The sequence below is a fragment of the Phodopus roborovskii genome, unplaced genomic scaffold (genome assembly GCF_943737965.1).
Source record: "Phodopus roborovskii unplaced genomic scaffold, PHOROB, whole genome shotgun sequence".
Taxonomy (NCBI): Eukaryota; Metazoa; Chordata; class Mammalia; order Rodentia; family Cricetidae; genus Phodopus; species Phodopus roborovskii.
Window position 1 is genome coordinate 548,283 of NW_026126448.1, and position 20,364 is coordinate 568,646.

At 45.7% G+C, this 20,364-nt stretch overlaps 1 protein-coding gene across 1 annotated transcript in view; it reads right to left on the reverse strand.

Annotated features, from left to right (window-relative positions):
- Nucleotides 1-8,420: 8,420 nt before the first annotated feature.
- The window catches only part of Tceanc2 (transcription elongation factor A N-terminal and central domain containing 2), a 36,221-nt gene continuing 24,277 nt past the window's right edge, over nucleotides 8,421-20,364 (reverse strand). Inside the window, exons 4-5 of the mRNA XM_051188371.1 lie at nucleotides 17,262-17,455; nucleotides 8,421-9,405 (exon numbers count right to left, since the gene is read on the reverse strand). Of these exons, the coding sequence (XP_051044328.1) occupies nucleotides 9,217-9,405; nucleotides 17,262-17,455 (383 nt within the window). The 3' untranslated portion in view covers nucleotides 8,421-9,216. The remainder of the gene's footprint in view (nucleotides 9,406-17,261; nucleotides 17,456-20,364) is intronic.

Here is a 20,364-nt window from a genome sequence, read left to right on the forward strand (position 1 = left end):
GCTAGCGAGCTCGCCTCACTGTGAAAAACAAATAGACTGGATTACAGTTCAATGTGCAACAGAAATAACTATGAGTCCATGCTGATATAAATAGATAAACAGGGGAAAGGGACAGGGCTTCCTCAGAGGAGACTCATTCATAGCAAGCAGATGCTGCACGCTCCAGGAGGTGGGGTTGCACTGGCCTCCATCCTCCAGCTCAGGATGGCAGGGAGGGAAACAGCCATCAGGGGGAACTCTCTTCAGGCAGTGAGGCTCCTACTACCAGGGACATCACATGCTACTGTGTGCCCCTGATGGGCTGTGACAAAAGGGAACTTCTTTGTGGTGGCATTCTTGCCCCAGATAATCCCAGCCTACAGAGAAGCAAATCCTCATACAGATCCAAATTGAGGAGCAGTCTGCAAAGTGCCCAGCTAATGCTGCTCAGATCTGTAAAGGCTGTAGGAACAGGGGAAGATAGAAACTGCCCCAGAGCAGAGGAGGGTGCAGAGACACAAAGACTGAGTACAGGGAACCCTGGTTCAAATCCTGGATTACAGAAGGGACATGAACAGCAAATTGATAGCTTCAGTTAATAGTAATATACCAAAAGTGGGCTTTTCATCTTGACAAATGTCCCATCATGTAGGATGCTGACAGGGAGATGCTCAGTGGGTGTAGGTGCTTGTCACCAAGTCCAGTGACCTGAGCTGATCCCTAGGACCCACATGGTGGAAGGAGAGGACTGACTACTGAAAGTTGTACTGTGATCTAAACACACACACACACACACACACACACACACACACACACACACTGTAATTCTATCTATCTATCATCTACTTATTGTGTGCATTGGTGTGTTTTGCCTGCATTTATGACTTTGTGAGGGTGCCAGATCCACTGGGATTGGAATTACAGATAGTTGGAAGCTGTCATGTGGGTGCTGGCAATTGAACCTGGATCTTCTGGAAGAACAGCTAGTTTTCTTAATCACTGAGCCATTTCTCTAGACCACGATTTTTTTTTAAATATAGACTTTTTAAAATTAAATTTTAAGCTAGCATATAAGGTAATGGATTGCCTTTAGGATTTATTGCTATTGGAGCTGCAGAGTTGGCTCCGTGGTTAAAAGCACTTGTTGTTCTTGCAGAGGACTTGAGTTTGATTCCCAGCACCAACATGGTAGTTCACAACCATCCATAACTCCAGTTCCACGAGATCCATTGCTTTCTTCTGACTTCTATGGGCACCAATCACACACATGCATGCAAGCAAAGAACTCAAAAAAAAATTGAATCTACAATATTAAAATTAAAAATAAGATTCACTATTTAAATATTTTACTTATTTCTATTTTTTATGTATAGATGTTTTGCTGGAGTACATACAGTGCTTGTGAAAGTCAGAAGAGTGTGTCAGCTCTGGAATTACAATTTTGGAACTAGAATTACAGACGGTTGTGAACTGTCTGTTTCAAATGTTAGAGACCAAACTTCAGTCCTTTGGAAGAGCAGCAAGTGCTCTTAACCACTGAGTCATCTCTCCAGCCCGGTAATGGGTTCCTCATTCTCTTATCAGCTGCATAGTATTCTAAGATTCAAATGTTCTGTTATTCAGTCATGCTCTTTCTAGTGTATATTCAGATTGCACCTAACATTTTGCTATTACTATCTTGCAGTTAAATTCTTGGTTGTTTGTTTGAGACAGGGTTTCTCTGTGTAGCCCTGGCTGTCCTGGAACTCGCTCTGTAGATCAGGCTGGCCTCGAACTCACAGAGATCCTCCTGCCTTTACCTCCCAAATGCCACCACTGCCCAGTAAGTTCTTTACAGTGATTTTTTTTTTAGATTTATTATTTATTATGTATACAATGTTCTGCCTGCATGTACACCTACACACCAGAAGAGGGTACCAGATCTCATCACAGATGGTTGTGAGCCACCATATGGTTGCTGGGAATTGAACTCAGGCCCTGGAAGAACAGCTAGTGTTCTTAACCTCTGAGCCATCGCTCCAGCCCCCAGTGATTTGTTTTATGTACAGGGAGAAATACTTTCTAAAGCATGGTTTGGCAGAGTAAAGCCTATACCCCAAATGCAGCCCGCCACTTGTTTCTGTAAATAAAGTTGTTGGAGCATCACTACGTACATTCATTTACACATTTTCTATAGCTGCCTTGGTACCTCAGTCACAGGAGACGATGGATGTGATAGAGTGTGAAAGATTTATTATCCATTCCTTAAAAAAGGTTTTCTGACCCCTTCTCTAGATTTGTTACTAGGTCTAGTTTTGGAAGTGTGGCCCCAGACAGAGGGTAACATACAGGAAGTGGTGTGGGGGTTGCTCTCAGGATTTGAGAAGGGCTGCTGTTGGGTAGCAATACAGTAAGGAGGCCTCAGTCTGTCCGGTGAGCACCGAAGCCGCAGGGCCCTGCTAAGTTGTCCTGAGAGGGGCAGTGGAGCAGGCTGCTGTAGGCCTGAGTGACCTGTCTTAGGAAATGGGTGCCTCTTTGGATGCGGTAGCTCCCTGTGCAGAGGATATACCCAGCACAGTCTGGCTGAGGGGATATCTATGAGCCCTTGCTGGTCAGCAACAGTTGCAGCCACACCCTGACTGTGGTGGTCTTGGGCTCAGATGGGCAGAGCAGACCCTGAGTCCTGACCCCCCCCCCCAGCCACTTGGGTGTAGTGTCTGTGCTGTGGCAGGGTTGTGATTCAGACACAAAGCAATTTCAGAATAAGCTTTCTATTAAATGTTTCAAAACCACCTTCCCAAGAATCATCATAGAGTTCCCTGTTCTCTGCAGTGCATGCTTCTGGTCTATTTGTGTTTTGTTCATCTGGCCCAGTTTGCTGATGTTGTCGTCTGGCCTCCACACACAAACTACAGCATGCACCACCTACACCCACCTGTAACATGATAAATAAAAGACTCAGAGACAGATATTTGGGTTCAAGTTGCAGGTCGGAAAAGCAAAGCAGTCAGCCACTAGCTCTTACCCCTATCTCAGCTCAGACCACAGGGGCCATCCTCAAACTGCTCTCGACTTCACTGCTCCTCAGATTCACTCAGACTGCTCTGCTCTCCTCCACATGGCTGGAGAATCCTCAGAATGACTACTGAAGACCCTACTCCTATCTTTTATATCTCCCAAATCCTGGGACTAAAGGTATGAGCTCTGATTCACTCTCTGGTGACCCAAGGTGGTCTTGGACTCAGAGATCCATCTGCCTTTCTCCTGAGACCTGGGATTAAAGGTGTGTACCACCACTGCCTGATCTCTATAGCTGGAGGCTGACTTTGCTTTCCGAATCCTCAGGTAAGTTTTAGTAAATCATAAGCAATATATCACCACACCCAACTATACCCACCTACACCTCACCTACATCCCACCTATACCCCAAGTCAATGTGATTTAAACAACTTTCAAAAGAAGGTCTGTTTATCATCTGACTTCTCTATCAGTCTGTGAGCTTGAAGCTACAGACTGTCGTATTTGCATCATGACCTCTGCACCTGGCACATAAGAACTCAGCAGCTATGACCAAATAAAGTGATTTTTGTTTTGTTTTGTTTTTGTTTTTTGAGACAGGTTTTTGCTTTGGAGCCTATCCTGGAACTAGCTCTTGTAGACCAGGTGGTCTTGAACTCACAGAGATCTGCCTCCTGAGTGTAATGTTTGACAAGATGGAAAAACAGCATCACTCGGACATCATGGTCCTCTTAGACCTACCCAGCCTACGGTTAAGTCCAACCCTGGCAGCCACTACACGGTCTGGGGGAATTTAAAAGGAAACACCATGTCATCCAATCAAGCTGCCTCTCCTCTGACACCAAGGCTGTGTCCCCCACCCCAGTGGCAGCTCCCCAGCCTTGTTCTCCTGGATAGACTGATACCTTCTGATGGCAATAATGAGCAGTAACAGACTGAGCCCTCGTCCCACGTGGCTCCAATAAACGCATCGGAAACACATTGCCCATCTCAGAGTGAAGCTTGGAGGCCTGAGGCCGCCACAGAAGAAAACCAAGGTTGACAGCTCCCAGTTTAAGAACCTGATATTCTATAAATGAAAAAAGGCCAGCTGCCTGGCCCGTCACCACTGAACTCAGTAAACGAATTATCCTGGCCTTCTGTTATTTTTCAGACTGGGAACTCCTAATGATATCTGTTTGGGCAACTCTAAACTTCATTTGTCAAAAAAAAAAAAAAAAAAAAAAAAAAAAAATCTCCAATTTGCTGAATCTGCTGAATTTGAGGTTTGTTTGTTTGTTTTCTTCTCTAGGCCTTAAATTGTTGAGTATTTTTCAAAGCTTGTTTCTCTTTATGTATTTCCGTAAGGGCCATTTTTTTTTTTTTTTTTTGGACTAATTCCTTAAAACCTTCCCAGGTCACCCACACGAGGATCAGTTGGCTGAGGCCTTCAGGACCCAGAGATGCTTTTGCATAGTTTTCTGTGAATCTGGTGCTACAGGTGCCCTCCTCTCTGCCTGAACTCAAACCAGCTGGCTGGGCCTTCACACTCTGCCAAGACTCCTCCTCACCACGCTTCCTGCCTTGCAGGGGAGATGAACTCTTCTGAGACCCTTTCCTCCTCTGAGTGAGTAGCTAATCACTCCCTTTCCCTCCCTGCTCAATATTTCAAGCAATCGTCTATGGCAAACAGCCGACATGCCACATTGTAACTATTTACTTATGTGTCCTCACTGGACTAAGAGCTCCTCAAGTGGAAATTACATTTTGTTCATAGCTGTATCCCAGTGCCACGCTAGAAGACACACATTTGCTTGTTGACTCAATGAGTGAAAATAAGGAGACTTGGTCCCTACCCAAAGGACCAGGACTTAAAACTTTGATTTAACCACTGGGAAAGGATCAACATGCCTCTGCAGTGGATCCTAAGGTATGGTTCCTTTAGCAACTGAACACATACATAGGTTAGACCGAGAACACCAGGTTCACAGGTAACTCAGAGGGCCAGGAACGTCCCCATCCATTCCGGGAGCAACCTTTTCATTTTTAACCATCTAGAGCCTGTAAGTGCTTCTCAGCAAGCAGGCTAGCCACCAGGCCAGAGCTGGCCGCAGTCTCCTCCCCTCCCAGGTACTCAGAGTAGCAGCTCCAATAGAGAAACAGCCACCAGTGACACCGCTGCTTCCCCAACCACTGAGGCGCATCTCTAAAATCACTGTTCTCACCTATCACCGCTGAAGCCTTTCAGGAAGAGAGCAATCTGTCCTCCGCTTACTCTGGGCTCCTAAGGAAGCAGAATTTGTTCTTCCCTTCTCTCCTTACCCACTTCTCCATTGAGCCAGTTACCACGACCCTGACCAATCCAAGAAGGCTTTAGACCGGCCCTTGCCTCCTTCTCTCTAGCATGCCATCTCCAGGGCAGCTGGATACCTGTCACTCACCAGTTGCTTCTACTTCTGGGACTTTGCATACTCTGCTTTCTCTGCAGTGTATGCGTCTCAACCACTCAGTTAATGACTCTGTCCTTCGAGTCCCGTGCAGGTATCCCTTCCTCCAGGAAGCCTTTCCTGATTTCATCAGACGCTGCTCCTGCAGGCCCATACCTACTCATTCAATTGTACAACCAATAGCTATGGGCACCTAGCTTACATCAGGCTCTGTTCCTGGTGCTGGAGACTCAGCAGGGAGGAAAACAGAAACACTACTTCTAGGAGCCGCAAGTTCTCCAAGTGGAGAGGATCAAAAAACAAACAAATCACTAGGTAAAATTTAATTAAAAAGCCTCCTAGCATCTGAGGGGCTGAGGCAGGAGGGGCTCAAGCTTTCGGCCTGTGTGGGCTACATGGGAAGACCACCTCACAGCAAACGCATGGACTCACTGCTCAAGAGTGATCAGCGAAGAAAAGGGAACGAGGTAGAGGCTCTGTGGTTTGCAGCACTGGGGTCAAACAAACTCAGGGCCTTGCACAAGCCAGGCGAGCTCTCTACCGCTGAAAGAAAGAGCAATTGTACTCATGAGGACCAATGAAGGCATTTCTAAAAGAGAAATGGAGTCTTGAGTCCACTGGGGGTGGGAACACTGAGAGTCAGAACTGTAAGTGCAAAGGCCCTGAGGCAGAGACACACCTGCTCTATGTACAGACAAAGTGGGACTGAGCCGGGGAGCTGGGTACACAGTAAGTGCTTGTGTATTATTCTAGCCAGTGAAGCCTAAGAAAGGGAATGTGGGGAAGGAGGAAGGCCCTGTAACACATGAGAGGAGGTTAGGATTTTACACCAAATAAAATGGAAGCCACTGGGTTTTGAGCATGGAAGAGAGATAATTTGCTTTACATCTTTAAAGGCCTGTTCCAGCTACTGGGGTATAACAGACTACAGGGGGATCATGAAGGGCAGCTATCTGAACATATATCTGTCCCACAAATATTGACTGGCAAGTCAGATAGTGTGGGCAAGTCTTATTCTAGGTACTGCAGACAGTTTACCCAGTAAAACAGGATCTCTAGCAGCAAGGAACACTCAGTGCAGTGGGAGACAGAATCGTAAGCTTAACCACAGAGTGCATGCCTAGGCTAGAACAGAATACAGACTAGGGGCCAGGAAAGGAGCCAGGCAGAGAAGCATTCCAGAAGGGCAAAGAGCCTGTGAGGACCTCCATTGCTTCAAGAAACCTGGCAGGGTAAGGACTAGCAGCCTCAGCTGGGCGTTGGTGGCGCACGCCTTTAGTCCCAGCACTAGAGAGGCAGAGGAAGGCAGATCTCTGTGAGTTCAAAACCAGCCTGGTCTACAAGGGCTAGTTCTAGGACAGCCTCCAAAGCAATACAGAGAAACCCTGTCTCAAAACAAAACAAAACAAAAGGCTAGCAGCCTCCAGCCTGATTCGGGAAAGCAGGAGCCAGGCCTGCCAATAGCACTGAGATGCTTGAGGTTTATCCTGCAGGTGACAGTGATCCTGATGGCTTCACTGGAGGACAGATGCCAGGATTCCCAGATTTGATATATCCATTTGTTTATGGCAGAAAGGCAAATTTGGAGAGGATAAGACAGGAGGCTATCTAGTCATCCGGGCAAGGAGGACAAAGGCTGAAGATCCAGCCGTGGAGACAGAGGAGTCTAAATGCATTCAGGAAATAAAACCATTAGGACTGCAGGAGGGAGTTGTGGGGCCAGGCTGGTCCCCAGGTTTGTAGCTGGGATGCGTGGCTTGCCACAGTGGTAACTGAGAAGGCTTCTATATCATGGATGTCCATGGGACATTGAAGAGGTATCTGAAATTTGGGGAGCAGTTCAAGGCCAGCCTGGTCAACATAGTAAGAAGCTGAAGATATGATCTGGGAATGCCCCCAGCAGACAGGTGATGCTTGAAACTGGTTCGATACAATCAAGACACATGCAGGTCAACAGGTGTGGGTTCTGACTCAGACCAGTCTGAGTTGGGGCACTTCTCTGAGTCTTGCTCTTCTTACCTTTAGTTGGGTAATGTTTTTGTAATGTTGCCAGAGCTCTGGGTACATGGTACCTGCTTGGCTTTTAACCACCACCAGCAGTCACTGGCACTGGGGAAACTGAACAAGATGCTTCTGCTGTGTGAGCCCCGGTCTCACCTGCGGCCAGTGCTGGCTATCTACTGGGACCCATGGCTTAGTGCTTAGTAAACGGATGTCAAACATGACTAAATCTGGACTACTGAGAAGACAATACTTAATAGAATAGGTAACTGTAAGACCTCACCAATAGAGGAGAATGGGATGGGAGGGGCTGGGGGGCATGGGAGGCAGAGGGAACTGGGATTGATATGTAAAATAAGAAAAAATAACATATATATATATATATATATATATATATATATATATATATATGACCTCACCAATCATCTCAGACCGAGTAACACTTGCAAGGCCCTCAGCTCTTGCCTTCCACCCTTGCTTCCTACCCAATCCGTTTTCCTTTGAACATCCACGTCTCTGTCTTTCTGTCCTTCCCCTCACTCAAATGTGCTTCCACACACTTTAGTTTATGGCCTTTCTTGGGTCTCATACCTCCCTCAGATTCTACATATATGTGTATTTATGTGTTTTGAGATAGGATCTAATTACATGAGACAGGCTCCATGACTGGCCTGGAACTCACTGTGTAGACCAGGTTGACCTGAACTCATAGAGATCCACCTGCCTCTGCCTCCAAAATGCTAGATTAAAAGGTATTCACTACTACACTCAGCCTGTCCCACCATTAACTTTACTACCCCATTTCAACCCACAATGCCATTTTCGTTGCCCACCCTTCTTTTTTTTTTTTTTTTTTTAAAGACAGAGTCTTGCTATGTAGTTTCGGCTGGCTTGGTACTCACTACATAGCCCAAAGTGGCCTCAAACTCATGGTAACCCTTCTGCCTCAGACTCCCAGTGTTTACAGGCATGAGCCACCATACAGCTCTGTAGTGCTTTTGAATGAGGAAACTATACTTGTTTGGGTATATTTGTTTATTATCTCTTTTTAAAGAGCAAGTACAATTTACATAATCACCCAAGCAGGCTTGTGTAGACATATTTCATTGAAAATCTTCACATATGCATCTTTTCATACTGCAGCAAGTCTGCAAGTGAAATTTCATTATGCATCTTCTTCAGAGCCTGTATTCAAATAAACCCCGAGGTGCAGAAGCTTCAGGCCAGCTCCTCATTAGAAGCCTCAGCATGGGGGCTCAGGAGCCCATCCCCTAAGGTCTTCCGGGGAGAGCTGAAAGGCTCAGATAAGTGAGCGCTGGCAAGCAGGGCTGGTCTCAGGCTCCAGTGGGCTCACCCCTGGGGTTGAGCAAAGAGAACAGACAGGGGAGTTCTGAGAGGTATCGGAGCTGTCTAAACTCAGGGGGATGGAACCGAGTGAGCAGCAGCGGTAATTGAGTTTCAGTTACCTGCAGGGTGGCGAAATAAAGTGGTAACTTCATCTGCCTGACATGGGGGAGTTTAGAGGTGTCCTTGGCAAGCTCACAGTGAAACCTGTCACCCTTCCATTGTGTTGGGTGATGGCAACTGGATGGTGCTTCCTAGTGACAGCCGTTGCGTGCGCATCCCGTCAGGCAGCACCAGCCCAAGGCAGCTAATGAAGCCGCTCCCACAGGCCCGTCTCCCAGGGCTCCCCATGGTCTGTCTGAAGGAATGGCACCATGGGAATATCCAGCACAGCCGACACCCGCATCACCCAAACTCAAAAGAGTCTTTGAATGGCGGAGCGAGGCCCAGCGCTGGGCCCGCGCTCGGGTCACTTTTTGTGGGTCTGTACAAACGTGCCGACCGGCAGCGCCCCGCTCTTCACCTGCTCCCGGATCTCAGCTCGGTGCTTTAATGTGAAGACCAGAGCTCGCACCGTCCTCCGGTAAGGCCGGTTAATGAGCCGGGAGCAGAGATGAAACGTTTCCCGCTCAATATTTTCAACCAGTAGGTGATCCATCTGAAAAACAGCAAAATTATCAAATTAGGGCTTCGCGTTACATAAGGATTAAAAGCAAGAGAGCCTGGCGCACTCTGCTCTGGGGCCTCCATTAATCAACTGAAATTCAAGGACATCTACTTCCTGTCACAAGAGAAACAGGAAGAGCAAATTAATTCCACCCTGGCAATTAAGGAACAAGGCCATGTGCTTTGTGACAGGGACCTCATTCACAACCCCTGCCGGGTGGTAATATTTGCCATTATAACAGGAAACCGGCCTGAACTAAGCAACCGACACCAGGCTTGTGCTTTACCAACCAGGAAGTGGGGTCTAAGGATAATAAATCAGAGACACGGTGCATACTTCTTTGTTTTAAAAGTGCCTTTCAACTTTGAATAGCATTTTAGAAATGCTGGTCTAGACCCTGAGATGCACACAGTGCAGCTTATGAATCATGTTCACATTTAATATTCATAACTGACTATCAGTTTTACATTTGAGGAGGAGGTTCCAAGGTAAATGGGGTCAAGAGGCAGGGCTAGACCCAGACCCAATTCCGGAGTCTGTTTGCCCGCCCTTCCGCACAGACTCCCCGGCTGCTGAGTCTGGAAGCTGGACAGGGTCTGTAGCAGTGCTGAGGTGATCTGCCTCAGGCCTGAGCCAGCTTGAGACCCCAGACCTAATCAAAAGCAGGACAGGACCTGTGTTCACATGTGGATCCAGGACTGCCTGGGTGGCTGGCTGGTCAGGGACTTGCGGCTATACCAACTTTTCCAGGCCCACCTTGTAGTAAGCAGCAAGGGCTGGTTTTCCCCAGGAATCACAATGTGCTGCTGGTTTATGTGAGCTTGACACAAGTTAGTCACCTGAGAAGAGGGAACCTCTACTGAGGAAATGGCTCCATAAAAGCAGGCTGCAGGCAAGCCTGTAGGGAGTGCTCTCTCTCTCTCTCTCTCTCTCTCTCTCTCTCTCTCTCTCTCTCTCTCTCTCTCCGTCTCTCTTCCTTCTTTTTTGTTTTCCAAAACAGGGTTTCTCTGTGTAGCCCTGATTGGCCTCAAACTCAGAAATCCATCTGCTTCTGCCTCCTGAGTGCTGGAATTGAGGGTGTGTGCCACCACAACTGGCTGTAGGGCATTTTCTTGTTCTGTGATCATTGTGGGAAGGCCCAGTCCACTGTGGGTGGTGCCAACCCCAGGCTGGTGGTCCTGGGTTCTATAAGAAAGCAGGTTGAGCAAGCTATGAGGAGCAAGGCAGTAAGCAGCATCCTCCATGACCTCTGCATCAGGGTTCCTGCCCTCCTTGAGTTTCTGCCTTGGCTTCCCTTAATGGACTGCGATTCGGGATATATAAGCCAAATAAACCCTTTCTTCCCCAAGTTGCTTTTGGTCATGGTGTTTCATAACAGTAACAACACTCTAAGACTGTCATGCTGGTATGTCAAGCTTTAAGTACCTCACTCCCCTCACCTCCATACAGAAAGAAAACTGTTCACAACCTAGAACACATTTTTACTCCTCACTTCCTCTTCCCTCTTTAGTCCTCCCCAGCCCCTTAGTGTGGGTCAGTACGCCTGGATGAGTTAGGGTTTCTATTGCTGTGATAGACACGATGACTAAAGCAACTGGAAGGGAGGAAAGGGTTCACACTTCCACATCACTGCCCATCATGGGAAGAGTCAGGGATCTGGAGGCAGAAGCTGATGCAGAGACCATGGAGGAGTGCAGTTTACTGGCTTGCTCAGCCAGCTTTCTTTTATCACCCAGGACCACAAGCCCAGGGCTGGTACCAGCTCTAGTGGACCAGACTCCCACATCAATCACTAACTAAGAAAATGCTCTACAGGCTTTTCCATGCACCAATCTGGTGGGGGCATTTTAGCTAGCACAGGTAGGCACCATACTATTCGAAACACAAAGGTCAAGCAGGGAATGGAGGTTCATGTCCCTAATATCAGCACTCAGGAGGCCGAGGCAGGAAGGCTGCACGTTAAGGAGGTGTAGTTGGGAAGACTGCAAGTCTGAAGTCAGCTTGGGTAACATAGAACCTACCTATCTAAAATCAAAACCAACCAACCAACCAACCAACCAAACAAACAAACAAACAAAACTCAATAAAAACATAAATAAAGAAGGCCAGGCACAATATATGCATGCCTTTGATCCCAGGACTTGGAAGTCAGAGGCAGGCAGGTCTCTGTGAGTTTGAGGCCAGCCTGGGCTACATAACAAATTTTAAGCTAGCCAGGGCTACATAGTAGCAACCTGTCTGAAGCACACTATGGGGTTGGAAAGGTCAGTTACCAACACTTGCTGCTCTTGCACCCAGCAAAACAAACCCCAGGCCCCGGGCAGCATGACCAGTGTTGTGCCAGGAAGCTGGGGGCACCATGCCTCTTGCTAAATTCAGGCACACCCTGCACTGCAGGAAATGAGGGGGACTCATGACTGGTCCAGACCCATTGATGTTGACCTAGTGCAGTGGGTCCTAACGTGGTGCGTTAGGTGAAAGATGGGCGCTTATGGGTGAACAATTCCGAGTCTCTCTGGGACTCTGAGAAAAAGAGATTTTGCTGTGAGGTGTATCTGCTGAACGGAACAGGGACAAGAACACCGGGGAAAAGGAGGCAGTTACTGTGTACAGCTACCAGATCATGCTTTGAATTGTTCATGGTCTAAGTGCTAGGGTCCACGAAGAGGGAACCTCAGCTGAGGAAACACCCTCATCAAACTGGCCTATAGGCAAGTCTGGGGGCGTTTTCTTGATTAATGATTGATGTGGGAGGGCCCGGCCCAGCCCACTGTGGGCGTGCCACTCCTGGGCAGATGGTTGTGGGTTGCATAAGAAAGCAGGCAGAGCAGGCCAAGAAGCCACGTTCCCCCAAGGCCTCTGCTTCAGTTCCGGCCTCTGGGTTCCTGCCCTGCTTCCCTTGGTATTGTCTCTTTCCTGCTGGACTCTGTCCCCTCCCTGCACCATGCCCACTATCAACTCTCACTGCCCGATTCTGTCAATTCCACACATCTCTCTACCCACAACTGTGCACCCTTGTAACATCTCCGACAGCCTAAACATGGTCTGGGAAGGAGACGGCACTTAGCACAGATAACCAAGGGGCAATTCAGCTAGGTGTGGTGTCACCCCATCACCACCCCGTATGTTTAACACTTGCGCGGTCTTCTTGGTATTCCTGAGTTCCTGTTCCTCGGTGATGAAGAATCTGATTTGCTGCCCTTATCTGTTTGTGCCCATGGGTGGAGTGTGTGTCATTCAGTTGTTCAATTCTGGACAAACTGGGCATATATAGCTGGGTGAAGACATAAAACAGCCAAGCAGTGTTCTCAGAGGAATGGGCTTGGCAAGAAACAGCGCCATAATCAACTGCCATGTAAACGCTCTAATTCAAGGCCTTGTTCCTGAGTTTACCCTCAGTGCAAAACCTTCACATGCTGCTGTCACTGTGTGTTTTTTCCCCAGCAGACTGTGAGCACCTCTGGGGCTGACCTCATACACAGGATTCATTTCCTAATTTTCTGTGCCCAGCTCAGGTGTAGGCATGTATAAGAGCTCAACAAATACCTGTTGAGTGACTATCCTTTCCTCCCCATACATGCCTTCCTTCTCTCCTGCATTTTAATAATATCACTCCCATAGCAGATAAAATGTGGATTAGAGTTGTTTCATTTGTGTTTTCTACTTCATAAAATTCTAGCCCTCTTATAAGAGTAGCTCACCTGCCATTTCTTCCACGAAGCCTTCTTGAATTCCCAGATCATACTGTTGTGTGCGTATACATCTGCTCACCAGGCTCACTATTGCTGTCTGCCTTGTAGTTCTGTTAGTCGCTCACACGCACTAAGCTAGGAGCAGTGAGCTTTTTAGGTCAGGGAGGCAAATCTTCATGCTGGTGTTCATTCTCCCTGGCACCTAATGGATCCCATATTTGTTGCCCTCAATATTCACTACGAAAAACCATATGAGGGTTTTCCTTAGCACAGCTGGATTTGTACACAGTTCCCTACACTTCTTTTTGACCACTGGGTACATTTGTGAGAGAGCTGGTCAAAGCCAGGGGTACAGTCTGAATCCATTAAACAAAGAAGAAGGGGAGGAAAAAAACCCCACCAAACCCTAACAGTCCCGTGTGAGAACATACCCCTGAGCTGGACCTCATTAGCAACATCTGACAACCAACTGGGCCACCAGCCAGTGTCCCAACTCTAATGATACAGGCTCACTTTAGAATCACGTTCATTTTTTTTAATGACATAATAGGGAAATGATCAAGGCCGTGGGGTAGGAAGGAGAGTGGATAATGAGGAAGGGGAAGTGAGAGAGTGACACTACGGGGGACGCTCATGAGGAAAGATCTGAGGGACAGAAGAACAAAGACCTGGAAGGGAGAAAGGAAAGGGGATGGGGCCTGGGCTTCAACACAGCCATTTGATTCCTCTGCTCCATTATTCCAGGAACAAGGAAGTAATCCATGAACATGGAACGCAAATTTCGCAGCTCGATAAAGAGAGCCTTTAGTGATGCACATTCGTCACATATGACTTTCACTGTTAAAGCATGAACTGAAATAGAAACACGGGAGACTCGGGATTTGTAAAAACACATGTAAGACAATGAAAAATGTCTCAGTCATCGGGCCGGAAACTTCGGCTTGCTGCCGTGTGAGCGAGCACATTTATGGAGCCCTGGTGTCTGAAGTGGATGCAACCAACGCTGCTACTTTCAAAGATTAGGATTAGCTGGGCATGGATTTACCTCAATAAAGAAATGACAGGTACAGGGTTAACTTATGTATATTGAGTTTTTTTTTTTTTTTTTTTTTACAAAAATACCAAAGGCTGTTCATGTAAGGCAGACAGGCTGTTTGTTTTTCTTTTGCGGGGCAAGGAAGATAGTAAGATACATACTTCATATTTTAAAAATTTACTCTTTGGGGACAAAACCATTCAGCTATACTGAATCTGCTACTCTTTCCAATTACATTAGAAAGCACTAACGAATGTATCACTTTTTAAACTTCGCTTTGTAACACTTGAGTGCTTACCACTTGATGTGCCATTTAAAGGATAATTAATGGATAAACTAAAAGGATAATTATTATGGAGTTTAATATAGCAGGCAAACTGCTCATTAATCCTTACAAGCATGGCTTCGTTATTATCATTTACTTAAAAAGATACCACAGGGAACTGGTATTTACCACCACATTAACTACGTATTATAGACCACACTGTATGTTTCTGCAGTAATCCTGGTTTATTTCAAAAAATAAGCTTTATTTAAAATAGCGAATCTGTTGGCTAATCGATACTCTGGAAAATGACTTACAATTTTCACATGTGTTCTCGTTATTCCTACAGAAGCTTTCTTTAGGAAAAGTTAAGCTGCCTCACAGCACAGCAAGCCTCTGCACTATCAGACAGACAGTAAAAGTCACATGTGAAAAATAAAGATGTATAGAACGGGATATACAAGATGGCACTAATTGAGATTGAGTAAGGTTCACGAGACAACACAAATGTAAATAATTATGTCAATTTTCTGGGATGTTATTTAAATAATCAATAAAAATATGGAACATTTGGCAAATAATTTGCCCTAAATAAATCCTGGGAAACCATAGCTTGTCTGATGACATTTCTTTCAAAAACTATAATAATTCACCATAAAAGGAACCACACCAAAATGTTAACAACATTCATTACATCTAGGTGGCAGGTTCAATGGTGACTTTTTTTTCTGTTTTTTTTTTTTTTTTCATGGATACATAATTGAGGCAAAAAGGAAGTGCAGTACAGATACAGCACTTAGATCTGGCTTCTCAATTCCTTCCTTTAAAGGTCGCTTGCTGTCATTTGCCTGCATGGAAGGGGTGCATGCGTGTGATGTGTGGCCACACATGGCAAAGCACGCGTGCCGAGGTCAGGGAACAATGTTATCGAGTCAGTTCTCTCCTTCCACCTTTAAATACATTGCAGAGACCCAATTCAAAGTATGAGCCTTGTGCTGCCAATGCTGTCACCCAGGGAACCATCTTGCCAGGCCCAGACTCCTGTGTTCCCTCTCCCTCCTGTCCTCCCATTCCCTCCATCCCACTGCCCATCTACTTCCCAGGGAGGCCTCCCAAGGGGGAGCATCAAAGACTGTCATATCATTTGGGGCAGGACCTAGGCCCTCCCTCATATATCTAGGCTTAGAGAGCATCCCTCCGTGGGGAATGGGTTCCCAAAGTCAGTGCATTAGGGATAAACACTGCCAGAGGTCCCATAGACTGCCCTGGTCTCCCAAATGATACCCACATTCAGGGGGCCTGGTTCAGACCTATGCTGGTTCCCCAGCTGTCACACTGATGTCTGTGAGCTCCCACTTGCTCAGGTCAGCTGTTTCTGTGGGTTTCCCCAGCATGGTCTTGATCCCTTTGCTCATCACTCCTCCCTCTCTACAACTAGATTTCAGGAGTTCAGCTCCTGTTTAGCGGTGAGTATTTGCTTTTGCTTCCATCTGCTACTGGATGAAGGCTCTAGGATGGCATTTAAGGTAGTCATCAATCTCGTTATAGAGGAAGAGCATTTAAGGTAGCCTTTCCACTATTGCTCAGATTCTTAGTTGGGGTCATCCTTGTGGATCCCTGGACATTTCTCTAGTGCCAGAGTTCTCTTTAAACCTATAATGACTCCCTCTATTCAGGAATCTCTTTTCTCACTCTTTCTCTATTTTTCCCTTGCCTCAATCTTCCTGATCCCTCATGTTCTCCTCTGTGCCCCTCCCCACACCTCCCCTGGTACTTGTTAATTTAATCTTTAAGAATGTTACAATAAGGAGAAATTACAATAGGAAAAATATGGATGCTACATATCAGTTTTTAATAATATTAGCGACTTTACTTTTTATTTTTTTCAAGACAGAGTCTCATGTAGCCCAGATGAACCTATAGATCTGCCTGCCTCTACCTGCTGGCTTTAACCATGCCTGGCTCATGATCAATATTATTAATGAGCAAAAGTTTTTCCAGCATGTATACCTCAAGCCACTGCTATTATCTGGGCTTCCAGCTTTGGGGGAATGGAATATGTCCACTGAGTTGATTTTATGTCTCAGATCTGAAAGTACAGGTCTTGACAAATAATGAGGGAGGAGAGTCTCTCCTCTTTATTGCCACCGATAGTTTACATTTAAAACTTTTTATTTCAGTGGAAGAGAAAGAACTGAAATTTGAAGACACCAACATTTATTGAATGACTTCTAACCAGCAGGCACCACAGACTCCTTCACATAAACTGTTCGTTTAACTTTCCCAAGAGCTTAGTGGTGGGACTGCGGTTCTTCTTTCACAGATGAGACCAAGCCTCAGCAATGCTGAGGAGTGCGCCTCAGGTACACGGTCTTGGTAGTTCCAAAGACAAAACACAACACTGTCTTCCTAAACCCACGAGTCCAAAACCCTTCAAGGATAACCTAGTAATTTAATGTATTTAATACCTAAAAACTTATATATATATATATAACATATATATATATATAACACACACACACATATATATATATATTTATATATCTGTGTGTATGTATGTGCCTGTGCATTGTGGGTAACTAATGGCCAGAAGAGGGGATCACTTTCTCTGGAGCTGTAGTTATACAGGTGGTTGAACATACCCCTAACAGGTGGTTTTTGAGGGGCTCAGTGGGATGCTGGGAAGCAAACTGGAGCTCCCTGCAAGAGCATCAAGTGGTGCTCTTAACTGTTCACCATCTCTAGCCCCAAGAAGAACTGTGCAGAATAGGCCTGCATGAAGATGGGGAGAGTGTATTGTGGGAAGACAGGTTCATTTAATCAGGGACCCCCACAATCACACTTCAAGCCTTACCTTCAGTTCCAAGGCTTCTGAGAGTAATTTCAGGGCATTTTTTCTAAATGATTCAGTTTTTGGATCACTTCGCACTTCAATAGAAGGTCTATCCAAATGTTTTTCAAAGAAAGTTTTCCACTCCGTGTGAACTTCTTTGGCAAGACATGCCACCTCTGGATCTGAGTGCCTGCCCATCTTGTTCACAGTGTGACCTAGAACAGAGAGAATCAAAAGGCAATACAGTTCTGTCCTCTGGAAAGCACTGAGGGGAACTCACATACGCAAGGATGCAAAGACTCCTGTGCAAGCATCCACCCGCCTGCCCACCCGCCCGAGTGAAATGGATGTATAAGGGTGAAATGAGACAATCTCTGGGGAGAACCAAACTGACCAATGCAGCAAGTCGTAAAGTAGAAAGAACAAAGGAGGCCAAGTGTAGTGGAACACACCTTTAGTCCCAGCAGCACTCAGGAGGGCAGAGACAGAGACAGCAGGCCTTGATGAGTTCAAGGCCAGCATGGTCTTCACATCGAGTTTCAGGCCAGCCAAGGCTATATAGTGAGACCCTGTCTCAAACAACAAAAACAAGGGGGAAAGATTCCAAAGTTGCAATAAAAGAGAATGAATTAAACATTGACTGGAATCTTACTATATTTTAAGTAAAAACTTATTTGAACTTATTAAAGGGATATTCTTGAGTGGGTGTGGGTGTTGTGTATATATGCGTACATTGGGGGTGCATGGAGGCTAGAAGCTGACATGCTGATGTCAGGATGTCTTTCTCAATTGCTTCTCATCACTAATTTTTATATATTATGTGTATGAGGGCTTTACCTGCACATGTGTGGTGTATTTGTACCATGTATGTATCTGGTGCCTGTGAAGGTCAGGAGAGGGAGTCAGAGCCTTTGGAACTGGAGTTACAGTTGGCTGTGAGCTGCTAGGTGGGTACTGGGAACTAAAGTGAGCTTCTTGAGGAGTGCATTCTTCTTTGGGTCACCATCAGCAAGCACAGGCTGGCTGAGACCCACAGGAACAGTCGTATATATTTGACTAAATCACTTAACAGAACCCCCTAATAAAGGGGACTACATCATTCAATGAGATGGAAAGGTACACATAAAAACACCAGTAGAGAAACAAGCTTGTGATATTAACACAAGCTTGACACTGGCAAGACACTGGAAGTTCAAGGTATCCTTAGTTACATCTCAAGTGTGAGACCAGCCTGTGCTACAGTAGACCTTATCTAAAACAACAAACAAACAAAAGCTGCCTAATCCAAAAAGAAGAGCCTATAGATTTAACAGGATCTCAATTAAAAAACAAAACAAAACTCAGTTCTAGACTTAAATTTGGAAGTTAAGTCTAGACTTAACTCTTGCTGCACAAGAGCATAAAATACTATTTTGAAACAGAGGGGTTAACCTCCTACAAATAGCCTTCTAAGGTATCAGAACACATTATAAAGCAACATTACTTAAAAATGAGTGAATGAATCTGTGAAATAAAAATAAGCCTGAAACATCTATTTAAGAATCTAATATAAAGTTGGATGCAATGGCACAAGCTTGTAGTAGTACTAGCTACTCAGGAAGCTGAGGCAGGAGGATGATCATGTAAGCCCATTGAGTTTGAGGTCAGCTTAGGTAACATAGTCAGATCCCATCTAAAAGAGAGGGAAGGATGGACTTACCATGTAGTATCACTGAACTTATCACTGAACAAAGGGAAACACATTTAAATTAGGGAAACAGTCAAACCATTTCCCCAATTATGCCAAATGTACAGCCCAACACTTCCTGATTCACTATTCCCCACACATTTACCAAAGGCCGTTTGTACACAGTTTTAGGCTGGGCACTAGTCATGTAGGGCTCGAAAGAAACTATCCTCACTTTTAAAAGGTTCTGTGAGCAGAATCCTGCAGATGAAAATAAAGTATTGCTGAAGAGATGATAACTCTATAATGGCAATATAAAATCAAGCCTAACTTCCCACTCTAACCAATTGGTTATGAAGGGTTCTTCTTTGTCTTCCTGCTGACCAGGGAGAAGGTAGCAGACGATCACCAGGAGAAGGACACATCCCTCACTGGCCATGTCTGAAGGTGTTTTCCGGCTAATGCATGCTCAGGAAAGTGCTTTTGAAACATACACCACTTAAAAGTGGGGCTCACTCCCAGCCCCTCACTTTCTACAGGCGGAATCTCCATGTCCCGGAGATTATCCTCTCAGCAGACAGTTCTTTCCGCTGTTGCTCAGGGATGTGAATGCCAAAGACACAAAGATGGCAGCTAAGGGTGTGACTAAGTGGGAGTCATGTGCTTAGAATATTCCAGGCTATAGGTGTAATTTCCAGCACCAAAATGAGAAATATATAAAAACACAAAGAGAAAGAAGACATTGCAGGCCTGAGGCATCTTAACTGAAGGTACTGTGACAGATACAGGGCATCTGCTTTATGCCCAGCCCTGGGGACAGAGCTGAACAGGTGACAATCCTCAGAGGTCAGCCTACACTCACCCTGTCAAAGTGAACAGAAACATTCACCTTAGTGCTGCTTGAAGTTGGGAAAAGCTAGGAACAACCTATGAGCTCATCATTCAGGGGTCCAACTCACTAAAAATTATAGTACATTCCAAGGGAAGCAAGTGTACAGTTGCTACAAACTGGAATAAGTCAGCTGTGCAAGGCAGTACACACCTGCAACCCAGCACTCAGGAGGTGGAGGCAGGCCTGGGCTACACAAAAAAAAAAAAAAAAAAAAAAAAAAAAAATCCACACTACAAACCTCTTATACAAACAAACAAACAGACACAAAAGGTAAACATGCAGATAGTTCTACAGTAGGGCCATAAGAGATGCTCAATTCTCTCAATCAGGTGAAATGGCAGAAGAGTATGTTCAGTGTGAGCCAATATTTTAAAAATTACTTATACCTATTTGTTTATATGCAGAGGAAAAAGTCTTAAAGAATTTACAATAAAAGTATTAACAGGTTTCTTCTGAGTGGCAGACCTCTTCCTCTGCCGTTCAGCTCTCACACAAGAGGCTGCACATAACACCCCTAACAGCAGCAGTGTGTGGGGGCGTGCCCTTCCCACCACGGGGACCTCAGG